This window comes from Neophocaena asiaeorientalis, unplaced genomic scaffold (genome assembly GCF_003031525.2).
Source record: "Neophocaena asiaeorientalis asiaeorientalis breed wild unplaced genomic scaffold, Neophocaena_asiaeorientalis_V1.1 scaffold265, whole genome shotgun sequence".
Taxonomy (NCBI): domain Eukaryota; kingdom Metazoa; phylum Chordata; class Mammalia; order Artiodactyla; family Phocoenidae; genus Neophocaena; species Neophocaena asiaeorientalis.
This window is the reverse complement of record NW_020172172.1, coordinates 2,817,097-2,839,807: the sequence shown is the minus strand read 5'-3', so window position 1 is coordinate 2,839,807 and position 22,711 is coordinate 2,817,097. Positions and strand designations below refer to the sequence as shown.

Here is a 22,711-nt window from a genome sequence, read left to right as displayed (position 1 = left end):
TGTGTAATTCTGCATTTAACATAGTGATCCTTTCCTTGAAATTACATCAAAGAAGTGAGCTAAATTTGTCTCAGAAGTGAAGATAATGGTGATTATTTAAGAGAAATTATTTAGATACTGACTTAATGCTGTGGGCTGAATTTTATGAAATTCCCAATATTTGACTATTTTTAACCCAGAAAACGGCATTTCATATGATTCTATCATATGGTTTCACATACTGGTAGGCTATTCTCTTGGTCAGTCTGTAATAAATTTCTGCAACTATTATACAAATAAAAGTAGTGTTGAAGTCTCATGAGTTTTTAAAGGAAACACTAGATGGCAGTAAATACACAAAAGTTGTAACATGACACTGAGTTACCAACATAAAATAATGATCGTTTTGTCTTTTATTCAATTTTACATTGCATACTCAATCAAGCTTTAAAAAAAAAAATCTAAAATTTTCTTTTTAATTAAAAAAAATCCTGGGGCTTCCCTGGTGGCACAGTGGTTAAGAATCTGCCTGCCAATGCAGGGGACAGGGGTTTGAGCCCTGCTCAGGGAAGATCCCACATGCCGTGGAGCAACTAAGCCCGTGCGCCACAACTACTAAGCCTGCGCTCTAGAGCTCGTGAGCCACAACTACTGAGCCCGCGTGCCACAACTACTGAAACCCACACACCTAGAGCCCGTGCTCCACAACAAGAGAAGCCACCACAATGAGAAGCCTGCACACCGCAACAAAGAGTAGACCCCCCTCATCGCAGCTAGAGAAAGCCTGCGCGCAGCAACGAAGACCCAAGGCAACCAAAAAAATAAAATTAAAAAAAAAAAAACCCTAAGGTTTCTCCTCACAAGAGTTTTAAATAGAGGCTTATTTCTGTTGTACTCTAAGGAACCAGTTTAGATAATGACAGTAAAACAGTTACTTTAATACTATATGAAGAGACTAAAAATGTAAGAGGAGGCATAAGGGTTAGCTCAGGGGAACAACAAAGTACACATTAAAACTTGCAGATTAAGTGAATACATGAGGATTAGACCAGCAAAATCAGTCTGCAACACTTGAGGTTAGCCATTTACAGGACAGTCTTATGGGCCAGGAAATCTCCCACATTAATTAAGAAGCAGGGTGTGGCTATCTGATTAAGAGATCACCAATACAAAAGAAGACAGTGGTCTAATTAATGGGAATATTCAGGAAGACTGGGCCAGCCAAGAGTCTAGAGCAAGCGAAGGCAAAATCAAGAAGTGGGCAGTACTGAAATCATCCAGCATTGCTCAGAAGTTGGCGATGGACACCAAGATCCGGCTCATGAAAGCGCTCTTCTCTGTTTGAAGGAAGGGATGGATTTCAGGTATCCTGCATCTCTCAAGACTATTACACTCCTCCTGCTCTGCTTCTAAATTTACCAAGAAATCTTCTAACAACCAATTCCACTTCTACTTTTTTATTTATTGTTTTTTATTTATTTATTTTTGGCTGCATTGTGTCTTCGTTGCTGAGCCCGGGCTTTCTCCAGTTGCAGTGAGCGGGGGCTACTCTTCGTTGCAGTGTGTGGGCTTCTCATTGCGATGGCTTCTCTTGTTGCGGAGCACAGGCTCTAGGCGCATGGGCTTCAGTAGCTGTGGCGTGCAGGCTCTAAAGCACAGGCTCAGTAGTTGTGGCACACGGGCTTAGCTGCTCCGCGGCATGCGGGATCTTCCCGGACCAGGGCTCAAACCGGTGTCCCCTGCACTGGCAGGCGGATTCTTAACCACTGCGCTACCAAGGAAACCCTCCACTTCTACTTTAACACCTACGGTTATAAGCACTGGAAAAGTCTCCTTATGGTAGATTAACTACCTGGTATTCTGGTCAGTCCCCTGTGAGTCTCATGATTAAGTGTAAGTCAGCCACAAAGCCTTATTAGCTCTGGATGTGCTGGCAAAGACAACTTCCAAGATCTGCAAAGTTAAGGGCCATATCTTAAATCAAGAAGATGCACTGTGAGCCTGGCCAGCTGGCCATCCCCTGTCTAAGGTACCTCTGTTTTGTTCTCTTACTGCCACAGGTAATAAACTGCCTTGCAAATAGCTCTCCAAAATCCTGTTCAACTCACAAAATTCAAAACAGACCTACTTTTATCTGCAAAGCCATTCTTTCCCTTCCTAGTGGCTGCTGTCTAAAATCATTCTCCAAAATGCATACTCTACATACAGCTTCTATCATGAACACAGATTCCTATCAAATACACTAAAAGAGCAAACAGAGCAAAGGAGAATATATTTCTTTAGCCACCATTAGACATGTACAAGTTCACAATTCCATTTCTTATGGTCAGCCCTAAGTCCAGAATCACTGCTCTATGATCCTGCTAAATTCTACTTGATAAATCTCCACTACTGCTCTATTTTTTTAGTATCTAAAAATGAAAGATCACAATATTCCTGACAACCATAATCACCAGCAACAAAAAAATTCCTGCAAATTCTTCCATTTGCAAACTGGTTAGTGCTTAATTTTCAAGATGTTACGGTAATCTGTATTCAGAAACATGATAAACAAGACAAATATCTAAAAAGTACACAGACAGCCTACTTGTACTTGGTATGTGAAATTATGAGTCTTCCTACACGTTACATTTTGGAGTTTTAGAGTGTTTTGCAATGAATCCCACACCTATTGCAAATGAGACTTAAGTCATGATCAAAAAGCATTTCTTAGGATTTATCTGCTTTAGAAAGTGGAAGTGACAGATTCCCTCACCCTCAAACAGACTGAAAAAAAACCCATTAAATCTATAGAATTCTATTTCAAATAGGATTTATCTCCTCAACGCTAGACAGGCCAGCACAAAGGCTGGAAAAATCAGTCCTGTTAGCACCACGGTGACTTTTTTGTAGTAGTCAATAACCAGGAACGGACAGCCTGGATCCTCATGTGTTCCTATTACCTGAGCACTTCGCTTTCTTACCAGTAAATGCATGTCGCTAAACTGCCCATCACTGACAGCCAGTGACATCACTGCCTTAGAATAACACAGGCATCTGACGTAGAGACTATTTAAAATAGGTCTAAATGTTCACTTACCTCCACTGCTACTACGATCAAAATGAGGTCGGCTTTTGACTCTGGAAAGAGTGCATTCACTTGTGGTGACATTCCAATCAGAGCACAGTTAGTGACCACAGATATAACACTCATTGTTTCAAAAGCCAACTGAAAGAAAAAGAAAATGTGAAATTAAAGACCATAAGGACTGCTTCCATATTTCCTCATCCTTTTTCGTATTATCTAAAGTCTTTCCTTAGTTCTAAACATTCCAAGGACATGTACAACTTTTTCTCTATAACGTCATGATTTTCATTAGCTCAAAAAAGCCATACTGTTAGAGGTATTTCAGTTACTTTTGGGTTGAATATCCCAAACAGTATGTTCTATCTTCCCAAATGGAGGTGGCCAGGGACCTGAACTGGGAACACATCCAAGAAAAATACACTATTAAAGTTACTTGACTCTATGCATAGCTAAAGGGAATCTAAACTAGGGCCGCCAGAGAGAATGTTTCACATTCAAAAGCAGTTAGGTATGATTTCAAATAGAATTCATTTCGTGAAACTGTCCTTCTACTTTGACAGACCACATACCACATCTGGTTCGGCCATAACCAAGGCACCAGCGATAATGATCCCTTCCTAGTGGCATTTAACGAATCACCTGTAGAACTTCAGAAAAATACAGATGCCAGGCCCCACTGAGACCTACTAAGTAGACTGAGCCAGGGTCCCATGAAGGAAACTGGTGTGTATTACTGAGTATGGACTATGGAAACATTGTGACCATTGTTCTTTCTTTTCTTTCCCTCTTTCTCTCTTTCTTTCTTTCTTTTTATGTACAGCACTTGGTGATCACTACTTGATAACAATGTCTAATTCTAAGAAATACAATTAACTATTAGAAATATAGAAGCAAAACAAAACACGATTGGATTCAAACTTAATAAAATCTTGTCCCAGGAAGAATATCTACCATCTTATAATATTTTAGAAATCCTTTGTGTAATCTTCTTATTTTTCCAGTTTTCTTTACAACAAATCTACTCAGGACTTTATCTTAAAATAGCTTTAAATTTCTATTTATTGATTTATTATAAATTAGTTCAAAAATAAAATGTTATCAGTGTATAGGGAAGAGTCTCCTTGTCCCCTTTCTCCCCCTCGTCACCTCCTGTTCTCTCCATAAGATAATCACTATTATTAATTTCTTATGTATCTTTCCAGACACTGTATGCAAATAAATATAAGCAAACCTGAACATATACTTTCTTACTCTTTTCTCAGCATAATACACATTGTCAAGCCCCTTGCTTTTGTCACTTAAAATGTCTTGGAGGATATTCTGTGTCAGTACTCAAAGATCTCCCTCATTCTTAAGTCACAACGAAAGACTTAAGTCACAACTGCTTAAGTATTTCATTGCATCAATGTACCAAGGTTTATTTAACCATTTCCTTATTGCTTGCTATTACAAACAATGCTACAATTAGTAAACTTGCAAACACATCATTTGAGAAGTGTGGAAGTGGGATGAGTTCCTGAAAGTGGACTAGTTGAGTCAAAGGTGCCACTGTGTTCATAGCTTTGATAGGTAAGACCAAGCTGAACTCCCCAGGGTTGACCAGTTCACTTTCCCATTGGCAGCGAATGACAGTGTCTGGCTTCCTGCATTTTTAATACATTTCTAACTAAGCTTTTGGGTTTTTAAATATCACCTATACTGAGTTACAATTGACATAAAATAAATTGTACTCATTTATGGTATACACTTCATTAACTTTTGATAAGTGTATTTACCAGTGAAACCACCATCACAAATAGGATATTTCCATTTTCGCCAAAAGATTCCTGGCCCCAAGCAAACCACCCCTCACTTTATACCTGGCCCCAAGCAAACACTGATCTGTTTTTTTGTCACTATATATTAGTTTGACTTTCCAGAATTCTATATAATTAGAATCATCCAGTATACATGCTTTTATGTCTGCTTCTTTCACTTGGCATACTGATTTTTTAATAATATTTTTATTGGAGTATAGTTGCTTTACAATGTTGTGTTCGTTTCTGCTGTACAGCAAAGTGAATCAGCTATATGAATACACATATCCCCTTTTTTGGATTTCCTTCCCACTGAGGTCACCACAAGCACTGAGTAGAGTTCCCTGTGCTATATAGTAGGTTCTCATTAGTTATTCACTTTATACGTAGTATCAGTAGTGTATTATGTTAATCCCAATCTCCCAATTCATCCCACACACACCCCTTCCCCCCTTGATATCCATACGTTTGGCCTCTATGTCTGTGTCTCTATTTCTGCTTTGTAAATAAGATCTTCTATACCAATGTTTCCACATTCCACATATATGCATTAATGTATATTTGTTTTTCTCTTTCTGACTTACTTCACTCTGTATGACAGTCTCTAGGTTCATCCACGTCTCTACAAATGACCCAATTTCATTCCTTTTTATGGCTGAGCAATATTCGATTGAATATATGTACCAAAACTTCTTTATCCATTCCTCTGTCAATAGACATCTAGGTTGTTTCCATTCCCAGGCTATTGTAAATGGTGTTGCAATGAACACTGGGATGCATCTGTCTTTTTCAGTTATGGTTTTCTCTGGGTATATACCCAGTAATGGGATTGCTGGATCACATGGTAATTCTATTTTTACTTTTTAAGAAACCTCCAAACTGTTCTCCATAGCGGCTGTATCAATTTACATTCCCACCACCAGTGTAAGAGGGTTCCCTTTTCTCCACACCCTCTCCAGCATTTGTTTGTAGACTTTGTGATAATGGCCATTCTGATCAGTGTGAGGTGATATCTCATCGTACTTTTGATTTGCATTTTCTAATAATTAGTGATGTTGAGCATCTTTTCATGTGTTTATTGGCCATCTGCATCTGTCTATTGGCCATCTGCATCCATCTGTCTTCTTTGGATAAACGTCTATTTAGGTCTTCCACCCTTTCTTTTTTTTGCGGTACGCGGGCCTCTCACTGTTGCCTCTCCCGTTGCGGAGCGCAGGCTCAGCGGCCATGGCTCATGGACCCAGCCGCTCTGCGGCATGTGGGATCTTCCCGGACCGGGTCACGAACCCGTGTCCCCTGCATCGGCAGGCGGACTCTCAACCACTGCGCCACCAGGGAAGCACTACACCCATTTTTTGATTGGGTTGTTTTTTTGATATTGAGCTGCATGAGCTGTCCGTATATTTTGGAGATTAATCTTTTGTCAGTTGCTTCATTTACAAATATTTTCTCCCATTCTGAGTTTTATAGTGTCTGGCCTTACATTTAGGTCTTGAATCCATTTTGAGTTTATTTTTGTGTATGGTGTTAGGGAGTGTTCTGATTTCATTCTTTTACATGCAGCTGTCCAGTTTTCCCAGCACCACTTATTGAAGAGGCTGTCTTTGCTCCATTGTATATTCTGGCCTCCTTTGTCATAGATAAGGTGACCACAATGTGCACGGATTTATCTATGGGCTTTCTATCCTGTTCCATTAATCTATATTTCTGTTTTTGTGCCAGTACCATACTGTCTTGATTACTGTAGCCCTGTAGTATAGTCTGCAGTCAGGTAAGAGTGATTTCTCCAGCTCCATTTTTCTTTCTCTAGATTGCTTTTGCTATTTGAGGTCTTTTGTGTTTCCATACGAATTGTAAAGTTTTTTGTTCTGGTCCTGTGAAAAATGCCATTGGTAGTCTGATAGGGATTGCATTGAATCTGTAGATTGCTTTGGGTAGTACATTTTCACAATATTGATTTTTCCAATCCAAGAACATGGTATATCTCTCCATCTGTTTGTGCCATCTTTGATTTCTCTCATCAGTATCTTACAGCTTTCTGCATACAGTTCTTTTGCCTCCTTAAGTAGGTTTATTCCTAGGTATTTTATTCTTTTTCTTGCAATGTATATTTTTAATATATTTCTAACTAAGCTTTTGGGTTTTTAAATATCACCTATACTGAGTTACAATTGACATAAAATAAATTGTACTCATTTATGGTATACACTTCATTAACTTTTGATAAGTGTATTTACCAGTGAAACCACCATCACAAATAGGATATTTCCATTTTCGCCAAAAGATTCCTGGCCCCAAGCAAACCACCCCTCACTTTATACCTGGCCCCAAGCAAACACTGATCTGTTTTTTTGTCACTATATATTAGTGAAAAAAAGCAGAATGCAAACTGAAGGAAAAAGCAAAGAAAACAGAACACCAAAATGAGAAAAAAAATTATAAAAAAGATAAGAACAAATAGAACAAAGGAAAGAAAAAAAACAAGGAAAAAACAGAACAGCAAAAAAGTAACATAGAAATATAAAAGAATTTAAAATATATTAAAAAATTTTTACACTAAATAAAAAGTAAAAACAAATTTAAAAAACAGAAGAAAAGAACCAAACAAAACATAAAAAAACAGTAATAATTATATTTTCCTGGGGTCTCAGCTGTCAGTGTCCTTCTCCCCACCGTGAGTCACAGCCAACCTTCACCTCCCCAGGAGGTCCTCCAAAACCCCTAAGTAAGTCTCTGGTCCCTCTGCGGGCACTGTGGGGGCAGCTCAGACTCTGACCTGGCCCAACTCCCATGTGTACTAGTCCCCAAAGTCCACAGCAGCTAGAGCCAGACTGATTTCAGTTATGGGAACACTCGTCCATTCAGATATTCCAGACTCAGGGTTTACCAAGCCGATTGCAGGGATTTAATCTGCGGTTTGTGCAGCTGCATGGAAAGGTTTTTGTTCCTCTTCCTTAGTCGCCCCGCCCCTGGGGCTCATCTGTGGTTTTAGCCCCACCTCTGCACATGGGCCATCCACAGGAGTCTGCTCCTCAGACTGCCCTGGAGCACTCATGTCTGCCCCGGTGAGGACAGGACGTGGAGGTGGCACAGCTGCCTGGTTTGCAGGGGCCCTGCCGGCGACAAGTGTATGGGAAAGCTGGCAGCCATGGGCGTGAGAGATCTGGCCCTAGTGGGAGCCTTTCCTAGCGCCTGGCAGCTGGTTCAAGAAGGTCAGCCCTGGTGGGTCTTTTCCTAGCACCTGGCAGCAGGCATGAGAAGGTCAGCTCTGGTGGGGGCTTTTCCTAGCACTTGGCGGGGCAGGGGGCCAGCGCATGGGGAGAGAGAGGCTTCAATGGTGGTTCCACCCCCTGCGCGTCACTTAACAGTGGCGCCTTGCTTCTATGGCAGTCTGGGTTTCCTCCACAAGCATTCCCAGTTGTGGATGACCTCTCTCCCATCCCCTCTGGCTGTCTCCTCACAGCCAACAGCAGTCCTCCCCCTGGGTTTGTTCTTCAATCCCCACGTTCCAGCTCTCAGCTCCCGTATGCACTGGTGGACTCACGTCCCAGTCTGGGACGCACAGGGCTGTGGCACGGACAATCTGTGTAGATCTTACTCTGTCCTATCTGCCACAGACCAGCCGTTTAATGCTCCTCTGAGAGCCTCAGATGATCCCCTTCTGTCCCAACTGATTTCCTCGTCGGTGAGGGGGCTTCTCCAGATACAGGAACCTCTCCTCTGCTTCAGCTCCTCCCCAAGTGCGCAGATCCCATCCTGCTTCCTCTCCTCTTCTTTTTCCCTTCTTTCTTTTGTCCTACCCAGTTATGTGGGGATCTTTCTTGTCCTTTCCAGTGTCCAAGGTCTTCTGCTAGTGTTCAGCCAGTGTTCTGTGAGAATTGTTCCATCTGTAGATGTATTTGTGATGCATTTGTGAAAAGAGATGAACTCCAAGTCCTCCTACTCCTCCACCATCTTGGTTTAGCAGCATACAGATTTTAACATTGTATGTTATCAGTAATTTATTCCTTTTTTACTGCCGAGTAGTGCTCCATTTTATGAATATACCATAATTATTTTTTTTACCCATTTACCTATTGACAGCACGTTGGGTTGTTTCCAGTTTTGGACTACTGTGAATAAAGTTACTATGGACACTCCTGTGTAGTCTTTGTATGGACATATTCTTTCATTTCCCCTGGATTTCTAAGAGCAGAAGTGCTGGGTGGCATGGTAGCTGTATGTTGAACTTTTTTTACAAACTGCAATCTAGTTTTGTGACCATCAGAGTACATCCTTATCAGCAATGTATGAGAGTTCCAGTTACTACACCTCATTGCCAACACTTGGCGTCACCAGTCTTCTTAATTTTAAAACAGGTGTACAGTGCTATTGTGTTGTGGTTTTCATGTGCATTTCCCTGGTAGCTAATTCTAAATATTTTCATGAGCTCATTGGCCATTTGTATATATTCTTTAGTGAAGCATTTCTTCAAATATTTTGTCCATGTTTCCATTTAATTGTATTATTATTGAGTTGGTGAGTCCTTCATATAATCTGAATACAAATTCTTTGGCAGACAAATGTATTGTCAACATTTTCTCCCATTCTGTGTCTTGCCGTTTTTCCTCTTAACTTCTGAAGAGCAAACTACCCCTTGACACACACACTTTGGAGACTTAATTATCCCAAAACTATTGGTGGACGGTCAATGATTTTCTCCACTGAACTGACATTTCACCTATATCATATACTGAATTTCTGGACTTTTAATCCTGCTCCATTGGTTTGATTGTCTACACTACTTTAACAACTGAGGTTATATAACAAGCTTTACTATGTAGGAAGGAGTGTCCCTGCCCTTATTCTTTAGAGTTTTCTTGCTATTCTATTTCATTTATTTTTCCCTGTGAACTTGACAATAAGTTTACCTAGTTAAAAGAAAAACTTCCATTAGGATAGTGCTACATTTATAAGCTCATTTGTAGATTAATTAATTTGTAAATTAATGGAGAACTGATATATTTAGAATACTGAGTCTTCCTACATTAGTTAGCTATTGCTGTGTAACAAACCATCCCAAACTCTCTGGCTTAAAACAACAACCATTTACTTAGCTCATGATTCTGCAGGTAGACAATTTAGGCTGTGCTCATCTATGCAATTTTTCTGGTCTAGCTGACCTTGACTGGGCTTGCTCATGTACCTGTGGTCAGCTAGTGGGTAAATTGGAGATATCGTTGGCCTTACTATGCTAGTTAGAATTTCTAGTACTATATTCAGTAAAAGTAGTGACAGTGGACGTTCTTGCATTGTTCTTAATCTTAGAAAGAAAGCATTCAATCTTTCACTAATAAGTATGGTGTTAGCTTTAAGTTTTTTAAATAGATGCTCCTTATCAAGTTGAAGGTGACAGTATCTTCTACTGTTGAGTAGAATGTTCTATAATATGGATTAGATTCATAATTTGATGGTGTTGTTGAGTTCGTCAATAGCCTTGATGATTTTTTATCCAGCGTTCTGTCAATTGTTGAGAAACGGATGTTGAAGTCTCTAACTGTAATTGTGGATTTTTCTATTTCTCCTTTATAGTTCTATGTTTTTAGTTCACATATTTTACAACCTTGTTGTTTGCTGAATATATATTAAGATTTCTAAATCATCTTGATAATTTGACCCTTTTATCACCAAAGAATGTTCCTTTCTGGTAATTTTCTTTGCTCAGAAGTCTACTCTATATGATATTAATATAGCCACTCGTGCTTCCTTACAATTAATTTTTCCACATATATTTTTTCTACCCTTTTACTTTCAACCTGCTTAATCATGTTTAAATTGGGTTTCTTGTAGATGGCATATAGTTGAGTTTTGCATTTTAATCCATTATGTCAATCTTTGTCTTTAACTCATGTCTTTAGACCCTTTACAATCAATCAAAATATCGACTTAAGTCTGCCATTTCTTCGTTTTCTGTGTTTTCATTTCTCTGTTTTCTTCTTGTTGTCTTACTGTAGGTTACCTCAACATTTTTTTTTACTACATTTTGATTTAACTATGTTTTTGAGTGTATCTTTTAAACAATATAGCTTTTTAGAGGTTGTTCTATATATAGACATACACACACAAATATATATACTATATTTTATATGTGTGTGTATATATATGTATACATTCAGTCTACTTGTATCATTTAGTTTGAGTAAAATACAGAAATCTTACCTTCCTTTATCACTCCCCATTTATAATATAATTGTCATAATATTTTTTCTACATATACTTAGAACCATTAAATAGTGTTGTATTTTTTGGTTTCAACTGTCAAACATAATTCTAAAGACTCAGGAGTAAAAGGAAAATATATTGTTTTTACTTGTGTTTTTGTTTACCATGTTTTTGCTTCCTGACATTGTCCCTTTATCATCTCCTCAGTTTACAGAACTTTTAGTCATTCTTTTAGGATAGGTCTGCTAGCAAAAATTCTCTTACTTTTCCTTCGTTTCAGAGTGTCTTGATTTCCCCTTCCCTCCCAAAGGATATTTTCTCTGAATATAGGATTCTGTATTGACAGTATTTTTTAGCCTTGGAAAATACTGTGCCACTTTCTTCTGGCCTCCATGATTTCTGATGAGAAACTGGCTGTCATTCTAATTGTTTTTCCCCTAGAGGTAAGAGGTCATTTCTCTCAGTGCTTTCAAGAATATTTTTCCTTGTCTTTAGTTTTCAGATGTTTAATTATGATGTGTTTTGGCATGAACTTCTTTGTTTGGGGTTCACTTGGCTTCTTGAACCTATAGTTTTCGGTCTCTTGCCAAGTTTGAAAAGTTTTGGCCATTATTACTTCAAGTGCCTTTTCAGCCCTTCCTTCTTTCTCCTTTCCTTCTTGGACTCCAATAACAGGAATGTTAGATTTTGTTGTTGTTATAGTCACACAGGTCTTTGAGGCTATATTTACTTCTTCAGTCTATTTTCTCTCTGTTGTTCAGATCAGGTAATTTCTATTTTTCTGTTTTCCAGTTCCTGCTTCTTTCCTCTATCCCTTCCATTCTGCTATTGCACCCATTCACTGAGCTTTTTGTTTATTATATTTTCAACTTCTAAAATGTCCATTTGATTCTCCTTTGTGTCTATTTCTTTGCTGAGACGTTCTAATTCTATTTTTTCATCTGTTTTAGGTGTGTTTGCAATTGCTTGTTGAAGCATTTTTAACCTGACTGCTTTAAAATCTTTGTCCAGTATTTCCAACATGTGTGTGTCATCTTGGTGGTGGCATCTGCTGACTGCCATTTTTTTCATTCAGTTTGGTATCATCCTGGTTCTTGGTATAATGAGTGATTTTTTAATAAAAACCTTGATACTTTAGGTGTTATAAGACTCCAGATTTTGTATAACCTTTTGTTTTAGTTGGTTCCTCTGATACCACTCCAGCAGGGGACAATATCTTGTCACTAGCAGGTAGAGGCAGAAGTCCAGGTTCTCCACCTGGACACCACTGACACCCAAGGTGGGGAGTGGGGTCATTATTGCTGGAGAGGGGCCAGAGTTCTGGCTTCCCACTAGACTACCACTAATACCTCCTTTGATGGAGGGGTACAAGTCCCTCCTTTGTGCACTCATGTGGCCTCTTGGATGATATTAAAAGTCTTGACTCTCCACTGGGCTTTCTCTGAGACCACCCTAGCAGGGATCTGAAAGGGAATCTCATTACTGCCAGGTAGGAGTGGAAGTGGAAGTCCAGGCTCCCCAGCCGAAGTCCAGTGTCAGTGATTTCCACCGACACTGCAGTGGGGAGGGCCTCAATAGTACCAGTGGGTGAGGCCCAGCTGACTACTCTCCAAGAACACTGTCAAAGTTTCACACCTGAAAGGAGTCGTGGAGATTGCAGCTCATCCCCACCCTCAACTTTAAAAACAAGGAAAGCATGGCCCAGAGAAAGTTAATGACCACCTGAAGTTACACAGCTAGTTTGTGGCATGGCAAGGATAAAATCCAGTTTTCCCAAATCTCTCCATAGACCTTTTTTTTTTTAAACACAATGCCTCATTTTGTTTGTTTTTAAAGAAATAATTTTTTCTCAAATAATTACCTGCCATACACCAATACTGGCTGAAGGTTCTGAGAATGGGCGTTTGAAGACCCTGCACATTTTTAAAGCATCTGAATTAACTTCGGTGAGATTATTTAGCACAGCGAAGGCAGCTGCCAGTGGGTAAACACAGGAGAAAAGGCTCACATAACCAAACTGCAGGAATAACTCCAAGTAATCATCAAAGGTGCCCTGAAAATGTAAAAAAGAAGAAAACAGGCATTGTTTTAATATCACTTAATAAGAACAGTCTTTTGCAATAGTATTCAAGGCATGAGCATCTAACCAAAAAAAAAAACCTCAGAGTTTCTCCCAATTCCTCCTTCTCAACAACAGAATTTACTTAAATTCAAAGACAATTTTATAAAGTCCCTGAAATGAAGAATAAAAAAATGATTTAGCTGCTCATATCATGTCAAATCACTGGATTATTACATGTGTTCCCCTAAGGTAAATAACAGCAAAGCTAAAGAAGTTTGCTCTAGACCAAGTAAAAAGAAATGATCCAGGATCATTATTAGAAATCTGACATGATGGTCCCTTCATATCATGGGTACCCCAGCGTCTCAGCCCCTGACCCTCCATTAAAAAACTGATGGTGGTAATGCCAGTGAAACTGGCAGAGTTGAGAACCTCCAGAAGTTTACACCTCCATAAAAGCAAACAACAACAACAAATGACACAATTTGTCAAAAGCAACTTTTTCAGTACTCTGGAAATTAACTAAAGGCTTGCAGTATTCGGGGCAGCATTTAGTCAAGAATAACAGCTCAACCTTGTGGCACTTTTAACTTACTCTAGTTTCATATCCTGCTCCCGAGTTCTGCAGCAGCCTCGAAAAATAATAGCATGCATTCCTGTGCCAGAGGGAGGAGAGGGGGGACACAGATCTTTGAAAGCCTCATTCCCAGAGGGAAATCATTATCTGACCTGGCTCTAGAAGACCCCACTCAAAAGGCTTGTCTCTATTTAACCGCACAGAGTCTTCCCAGCGCTAAAGGCTCCTCCCCCAGGGATGTTAATTGAATGCTTTAACATCAGTCTGCTTGAGGTAAAGGGTAGCAGCTGGGGCAAACAACAGACTAGCCAGGGAGCCCCAAAGGAAAGGCTGAAGAATGAGATATCCACAGGGGGTTTGCAAAGCTCCCACATTTTACTGGGAATTGAGAAGATGAGGCACATGTAGAGGATCACACATAAGCTTAGGAAGGATCTGAGAAAGGTCTAAGATCTCACCTCTGACTGACCCTGAAGCTCTGCACAAGCGGAAAGTGAACGCTAGGGCAGAATTTTAAACTTCCCGGCTTAGTACTGAAGGCATGCCCTAACACAATAACAAAGACCTAACAGACATGTAGAAAACACTCAATCCAATAGCAGAATACTCATTCTTCTCAAGTGTACATGGAACATTTTCCAGGATAGATAATATGTTAGGCCATAAAACACTTCTCAACAAATTTAAAAGGCTTAAAAATCATACAAAGTATCTTCTCTGACCACAATGGAATAAAACTGGAAATCAATAACAGAAGGAAATTTCGGAAATTCACATACTATGTGAAAATTGAGCAACACACGCCTAAAAAAAACAATGAGTTAAAGAAGAAATCACAAGAAAAATTAGTAAATACTCTGAGGTGAATGAAACATACCAAAACTCAATAAGATACAGTGAAAGCAGTGCTCACAGGGAAATTTATGGCTGTAAATGCCTTTGTTAAAAAAGAAGAAAGATCTCTAAAAAACTGAAATTTTCATCTTAAGAAACCGGAAAAAGAAGAGTAATCTAAACCTAAAGCAAGCAGAAGGAAATAAATAATAAAGATTAGAGTGAAATAAATAAAATAGAGAATAGAAAAACAAAGAAGACCAATAAAACCAGAATTCGGTTTTTTGAAATGACTGAGATCAACGAAAAATGACAAACCATTACCTAAACTGTGCAAGAAACAAAGAAAGACTCAAATTACTAAAATCAGGAATGAAAGAAGGGACATTACTATTGACCTTTAAGGTCAGTAAGGGGAAGGGGAAGAATTATAAGTAAGAAGAATTATGAACAATTTGAGATAGAAAGGAAGGGGCAGGGCGAAACCATTAAAAGAATGATACAACCATTAAGAGCAGGATACGACAAAAACCGGTTGGACATGACAACAATTATATGCCAAAAATAACATTAAATAACCTTGATGAAATGGGTAAATTCTTAGAATGACACAAACTATCAAAAGTGACTCGAGAAGAAACATCTAAACAAACCTAAAACAAGTAAAAAGATTGAGTTAGCAATCAAAAACTTTGCACAAAGTAAAACCCAGGCCCAGACAGTTCACTTGTGAATTCTCTCAAACACTAGAAGAATGAATACTAATTCTTCAAAGTCTTCCAAAAAGAACAAGAGGAAGAAACACTTCCCAACTCATTCTGTGTAGCCAGTACAACCTCAATAGCAAAACCAGACAAAGACTTCATAAGAAAAATACAGACCAACACCCCTGAATAAAGATATAAAACTCCTCAACAAAATACTAGGTGGATCCAGCAGCAGAGTAAAAGGATTTTACACTGCGATCAAGTGGGATTTACCCCAGGATTGTAAGATTGGTTCAACATATAAATATCAGTCAATGTGATACACCACATTAACAGTTTTTTTGGTATACATGTATGCATGTATAAATATATTTAGTCATCTCAATAGACACAGGAAAAACAAAGTACAACACCCTTTCATGATAAAAGCACTCAACAAATCATAGAGTAGTAAATCTTCCTGACCTCGGATTAAGCAATGGTTTCTCAGACATGACACCAAAGGCACAAGTTACAAAAAAGAGAGAAACTGGACTTCACCAAAATTTAAAACTTTTATGGATCAAAGGACACCACCAAGAAAGTAAAAAGATAAACAACAGAATGGGAAGAAATATTTGCAAATCATATATCTGATAAGAAATTTATATTCAGAACATATGAAGAACTCTTGCAACTCAATAACAAAAGGGCAGATGACCCAATTTAAAAATGCGCAGAGAATGTGAATATATATTTCCCCAAAGAAGAGATACAAATGGCCAAAAATCACATGAAAAGATGATCAATATATTTAGGCATTAGGAAAATCCAAAGTAAACCCACAATGAAATACTACTTTACACCTACTAGGATAGCTATCATTTAAAAAAAAAAAAAAAAGTGAGGCTGTGGGAAAAAATGGGACCCCACTTGTGGCTAGTTGGAATATAGAATCACCACCTCTTTTGAAAATAGTCTGGCAGTTCCTTAAAGTTAAACGTTGAGTTAACATACGACCTAGCGTATGGCAACATGTGTTCATACAAAAACTTGTACAAAAATGTTCACAACAGCATTATTCATAATAGCCAAAAAGTGGAAACAATCCAAATGTCTACCAGCTGATTAATGGATAAACAATACGTAGTGTATCCATACAATGGAATATTATTCAACCACAAAAAAAGGAATGGGGTACTGGCACATGGTACAGCGTGAATAAACGTTAAAAGCATTATGCTTAGAGAAAGAAGCCGGACACAAAAGGCCACCTATTACATGATTTCATTTATATGAAATGCAGAGAATAGGTAAATCCACAGAACGTAGATTAGTGATTGCCAGACTAGGGGAAGATGTTACTGCTAATGGGTATGGGGAGTTTGGGGGTCGATGATGAAAATGTTCTGGAATTAGGTAGTGGTGATGATTGTACCACCTTGTGAATTTACTAAAAAACTCTAAATTGTACATTTTTAAATGGTTAATTTTATGGTATGTGAATTATTACCTCAACTTTTTAAAGAAGTTAAAAAAAAAAGCTGTTAGTAACAAGGAAGCTCCCCAGAATCACCCTAGTGGAAGTAGCTGACACATCAAAGAGGCAAAAAAGAAAAAGGAGTCCACAGAAGAAAAGGGGGAAACCAGGAAAGCATGACGAAATTCCTCTGATACTATATTTAAAAACCTTTCTGATGTGCTTTAAAAGGTTTAGTCCAAAGGAAGAAAGGAGCAAAAGCCATTACATACCCTTGATTTGTAGGTAAGAGAGATAAACGGTAAGAGGTGAGTTACTTCGTGATCTTTAATAACTGGAAAAAGGCGCCTGCATTGAAATGGGATGCCTGGTCATTGGTGACTGTGACTTGTCACCTGAGTAACTCCTTGACTGGACCCAAGGGCCTGCTGCTCACATCCTGATCCAAGAGGGGCTGGGCAGCACTCTATGTGGTGCGGTGATTGGGTGAGGGAGCCACAGGCACCCACTTCCAGCATCCTCAGGCACTCTCATGATCATCCAGTGCACAGGCAGCAACAGTTTCAGTTTAAGAAAACTATTCATCATAATATTTTAAAGTAACATGAATACTTTAAATTATAATTATCATTACTGCATCTCAGAGTCAGTCCTGCACCGAGATAGGCATATTAGGCTCAGTAGCTGAGAGCTTTAGTATAAGTCAGATTCTACCTCTAGTTGGTTTCCTTTTTTATTTTATATTTTACTAAAATTGAAAACACTCAAACATAATTACAGAGTACTGGGGATGGCAAGAAGTGCTTCTGCCAGATGCTCTGGGTATTTGGATGAAGTGTGAACCCAGGGGTTTTGAGTGAGTTTCACTGGCTGTTTGCAAGGCTTGCCAAAGAGCAATGCCAAACACATGTGCTTTGGGAGCTGGCAGGTTGACGCTCAGCTGGGGGTTCAGTGCTGAGCAGTTTCTAAACAACTCTTTGGTTGCATTTGGCTCCAGAAAGAATGTCCTTATGTGTGCTGCAGCATACGGATGTGGTTTTTAAATGTGCCCAGCAATACAGCATCGATTTACTTCTCTGAAGAGTGAAGAAATCAACAGTGAAACTCTTAGCAATCAAGCCATTTTTACCCCAATTCGATCTTAAGAAATCGTGATAGCCTATGCTCAGCTTTCAAAATTGTGTTGTTTCAGCTCGTGAAATAAAAGGGTGAGCCTCTGCAGAGATGCGTAGACAGTTTCTCTCAGATGTACCAGGTGCAGCCTCCAGAAGCCACGCAAAGGTCTTCCTGGCCTTTTTAGCATCCAGCACCCAGGGAGCCCCTCCCCCCCATTCTGTGTTCCCATCTAACAAGCGGATTCGGAGTGTAGGATTTACATGGTAATTCTATCAGTACTTTCACACTTCTGAGCACTTTGGCGTCAGTCAATTCAGCAAACCAGGGACGTAATCCAACAGCAAGAAGGAAAAAAAAATGCAATTTTAACAAAGTAAACAATCACATACTAAAAAACACATTAAACAAGACAATCTACCCCAATAGCTGCAAGTTAGAAAACACCAACTTACTAAGATGATTCTAAGAATGTATGAACACAAAGTTTCAGCCTCCAGGGGATCCATCCCACTGGCCCCTCACACCATACCTGGAGAAACATCACGTCTCAGAGTTCCGCATGCTGAGTATGTGAGGAGGATAAAGTACAGGATGAGGGCAACAAGCAGCACACAGACAGCAGGGGCTGGGCTGCTCTTTTCCTAAAACTGTTCTTTATGCAACATTACACTGAGCACCCGCTGAACGCCAGGCTCTGCATTAGCAACAGAGTTTTGTACGATAAATAACACAGGGACCCTATCCCAGTGACTGAGAAAGGAAAATTACTAGCAAATGGCACAAACCCTAAACAAAATATTAGCATATTCAACATAACAACGTAGATTAAAAAAATACTGAACAAGTGAAGTTAATCATTTAAATGCAAACATGGTGTTCCATTAGGAAACTTACAAATATAAATGAAAATATTAATTAAAGGAGATAACATGATGATCGCAACAGAAGCAAAAAAAATAATTTTTGATAAAATTCAACGTCATCCACAATAAAAACTCTTCCCAAATAAGGAAGAGAAAAAAAACATTCATAAACTGATAAAAAGTTACCTACCAAAAACACGGAACAAACATAATACTCAACGGTTAGAAGAAAAAAAAAATCAGGAACAAGATAAAGATTCCTGTTATAACTACTTCTGTCCAAATTGTACTGAACATATTAGTGAACCAAATAAATAAATAATAAAAAGTATAAGGACTGCAGGAAGAAACAAAATGGCCATTAGTGAGGTGGGTGGGGAAGGGAAGGACTGAGAGTTTGGGATTAGCAGACGCAAACTATCACATAGAGGATGGATAAACAAGGTCCTACTGTGTGGCATAGGGAACTATATTCAATACCCTGTGATAAACCATAATGGAAAAGAATATGAAAAAGAATATATATATATAACTGAATCACTTTGCTATACAGCAGAGATTAACACAACATTATAGATCAACTATACTTCAATAAAATTAAAATCAAAAAATAGCCTTTTTTGGGGCTTCCCTGGTGGCTCAGTGGTTGAGAGTCCGCCTGCCATTGCAGGGGACACGGGTTCGTGTCCCGGTCCGGGAGGATCCCACATGCCGCAGAGTGGCTGGGCCTGTGAGCCATGGCCGCTGAGCCTGCGCTTCCGGAGCCTGTGCTCCACAACGGGAGAGGCCACAACAGTGAGAGGCCCGCGTACTGAAAAAAAAAAAAAAATAGCCTTTTTTGGCCACACCACGTAGCATGCAAGATCTTAGTTCTCCGACCAGGGATTGAATCCGCGCCCCCTGCAGTGGAAGCACAGAGTCTTAACCACTGGACCACCAGGGAAATCCCTAGCCATTATTCATTTGTAGGTGAAATAACTGTCTACATAGAAAACCTAATAAAATCCAAAAACATAGGAGAATTCAGCAGAGTTTCTGGATAAAAAATACAAAAACCAACAGCATTCCTATATGCCAGCAACAAACGATTAGAAACTATTTTTAAAGAGCTACCATTTATAGAGAATAGGATAGTCTCAAAGAATCTACCACAGATAACCTATTCAACACAAAGTGAAAAAGAACCTTTGCAAACTGTCACCCAGTCAATCACGTGATCTAACAAGGCAGCCCCACACAAGGGTCAACCTGCCATCAATGCCTCCTGATGGGGTACAATGGAGGTATACCTCCAAAACTGCTGAACTTGAATCTTAGGGAGTAACAAATGGGACAAATCCACTTCACGAAAGCTAATGCTCTGAAAAACAAAAACGAGTGGGAATTATTCTAGATCTGCAAACTTTCAGGTCTCCAAAGCCCTAAACTCTTTAAAATCACTGAGGGCACCGAAGACTTTTTGTTCATGGGAGTTATTATACCTAGTGTTATTTACTGTGTTAGAAATTAAAACTCAGAACTTAAAAAATATTTCTCATTGATTCATTTCAATAATAAAAAGCATATTAACATTAATAAAATATTGTTTGAAAAATCATTATGTTTTCCAAAACAAAAAATGTCTAGTGCGGTGAGTGGCGCTCAATTACGTTTTTGGCAAACCTCGTCAATGTCTAGCTCACTAGAGGGCAGCTCATTTGCTGTGTGGCAACATGCTGCTCTAGTTGGAATACTGATCATGAAAATTCAGCCTCACGCAGCTATGCAGTTGCACGTGAACTGTTCCCAGGAACGGAACAGCAGCGCACAGTGAGATCAGAGGGGTTATACAGCCCTGGCCCTGTGGCTGGAGAAACAGGGTCGGGAGACCCCAGTGGATCACCCCTGCTGGAGACATTATGGAGAATGTCTTTTTCTTTATACTCTGTTCTACGTTTTCCAAGTTTTCTACAGTAAGTAAGCAAGTATGACTTTTTAGAATCAAGTTTTTTAAGTCTCAAACTGCTTTTCCCCAAAGCTTGGCAACATTGTTTTAGATTCATATATAGCACTCAGGATGAGATTACAGAAAATACAATTTTAAGCTCATTGGCTTCAGTGAGGAGAAAAATAGACCCGGAGGGAAGGATGAGCGCATAGCAAACAACGATCTAGAACAAATGTGCCCCCAAAGCATCTCCCCCTTTCCAAATATATGGGGAGAGTTGAAATAGAAAATACCTGATGTCATTTCCACGAAGAGAGTAAAGGAGGAACTTGTAGGAGATTAGGAAGGACAAATAGTCAGATAACGCGGGGCCCCGCAAGCAAGTTAAGTTACTAAGGAGAGGCACTCACTGTTAACCCCAGCATTCACACACAGACCCAGGGCCTGCGAGAGAAATTAATATACTATTTCCTTAACTTCATATCAGAGAGCCCGTGCTGAATGATAGACTCTGAAGAGAAAAGCAAAGTCTTGAACCTTGCTTCTGATTTAGTCACCAGGTGATTAATAACACAGAGCTTCGGACTTCCCTGGTGGCGCAGTAGTTAAGAACACGCCTGCCAACACAGGGGACACGGGTTCGAGCCCTGGTCCGGGAAGATCCCACATGCCATGGAGCGACTAAGCCTGTGCGCCACAACTTCCGAGCCTGTGCTCTAGAGCCCGCGCGCCACAACTGCTGAGCCCGCACACCTAGAGCCCGTGCTCCACAACAAGAGAAGCCACCGCAATGAGAAGCCCGCGCACCACAACGAACAGTAGCCCCTGCTTGCTGCAACTAGAGAAAGCCCGTGCGCAGCAATGAAGACCCAACGCAGCCAAATATAAATAAAATTAATAAATTTAAAAAAATAACACAGAGCTTCAACTGCCTATTATTAACGTGAGAAAAGCAGTGCCTGCCTTACCTTCCTTTATAAACGTATTATCGGATATCATGAAATATCAAAAAGGTAAGAGGTAAGATTTTGTCACCTTGTCAGCATACAGTTCTTAGATGAATTAAAACAGCTTTGAGAAGGGCATATTGTCTGTATTACTGTGTACCATTCGCTGAGCCTGAGGAAAGGGGGAGGAACTGGTCTGGAGAAGACTTCGAGCTTGGCTCTGGTCACTTTAGGGGATGACGCTGTCTGCCCAAACGATTCAGAGAAAAAGAAGAGCTGAGAGCGGGTAGAGAAGAGGGATGTAGAGATGATAACATGGAGAAGAATTATTTCAAGAAATTGGCAGGGGCAGGAAAGAGACAGGACAAAAATAGCAGACGACGTGAGAGGTTTGCTTGCTTTGAAACAGGAAGGGGAGAAGGGGGAATCAGGAAACCCGGGAGCTCCAGGTGGGCCTGGGGCAATGAGAGAGGGGATGGAATAAAGAACTCGGGGGAAAGAATGGTGGTTTAGTTTCTGTGAGAAAATGAAGGGAAAAAATAAATACGGCCCAAAATACTACCCCCCAGAACAAGCGAGGAAAGGCTTCTGACACTATGTGAATTAGACTGACTTGTAACCCACAGTAAGCCAGCACTCGACCAACGCAGGCAAGGTGGCTGCACGTTGTGCCCAAGCGCTATTTTCTTTAACTCTTAACTGCCTGCGTGTGTGTTTCTCTGATACTTCATGTATAAACAGTGCTGCCGGTCAAGATATGCTGTAAGTTTATACCCTGAATCATCTTCTCCCCCAAACACAGCAATAATAGAAAATGCTAGTGCATATACGTTTATTTTAATCAAAAGAATATCATCACTCAAAAACAAAAAAATCAGCCGCCCAAGCGAGAAATGGAACGAAGTGCAAGGTAGTAATCAGAAGCCTGGCCAGGCTTCCGTCCACAGGCTGGGCACGGTGGCCAGGATCTGAATCCTTCAGGCAGGGGAACCAAAGGCACACCACTCCTCTAGCGTGTATCTGGAAGCAGGTTGTTTGAGCAAAACCACGGGTGAGAACAGTGGCCCCTACCCTTGAAGGGGCCTGAAAAAAGCCACAGCTGCTGCCCTGGAACTACAGCTTGGGTCAACAGCATGCTACCTGCTGGCTCTGCAGAATCTCCACCATCACCACAAG

The 22,711-nt window shown here is 39.8% G+C and overlaps 1 protein-coding gene across 2 annotated transcripts in view; it reads right to left on the bottom strand.

Annotated features, from left to right (window-relative positions):
* The window catches only part of ANO10 (anoctamin 10), a 227,949-nt gene that overhangs the window by 165,533 nt on the left and 39,705 nt on the right, over positions 1-22,711 (bottom strand). For both annotated transcript variants that reach the window (XM_024756100.1, XM_024756110.1), the window contains exons 10-11: positions 12,905-13,096; positions 3,059-3,187 (exon numbers count right to left, since the gene is read on the bottom strand). In XM_024756100.1, coding sequence (XP_024611868.1) covers positions 3,059-3,187; positions 12,905-13,096 — 321 coding nt within the window. The remainder of the gene's footprint in view (positions 1-3,058; positions 3,188-12,904; positions 13,097-22,711) is intronic.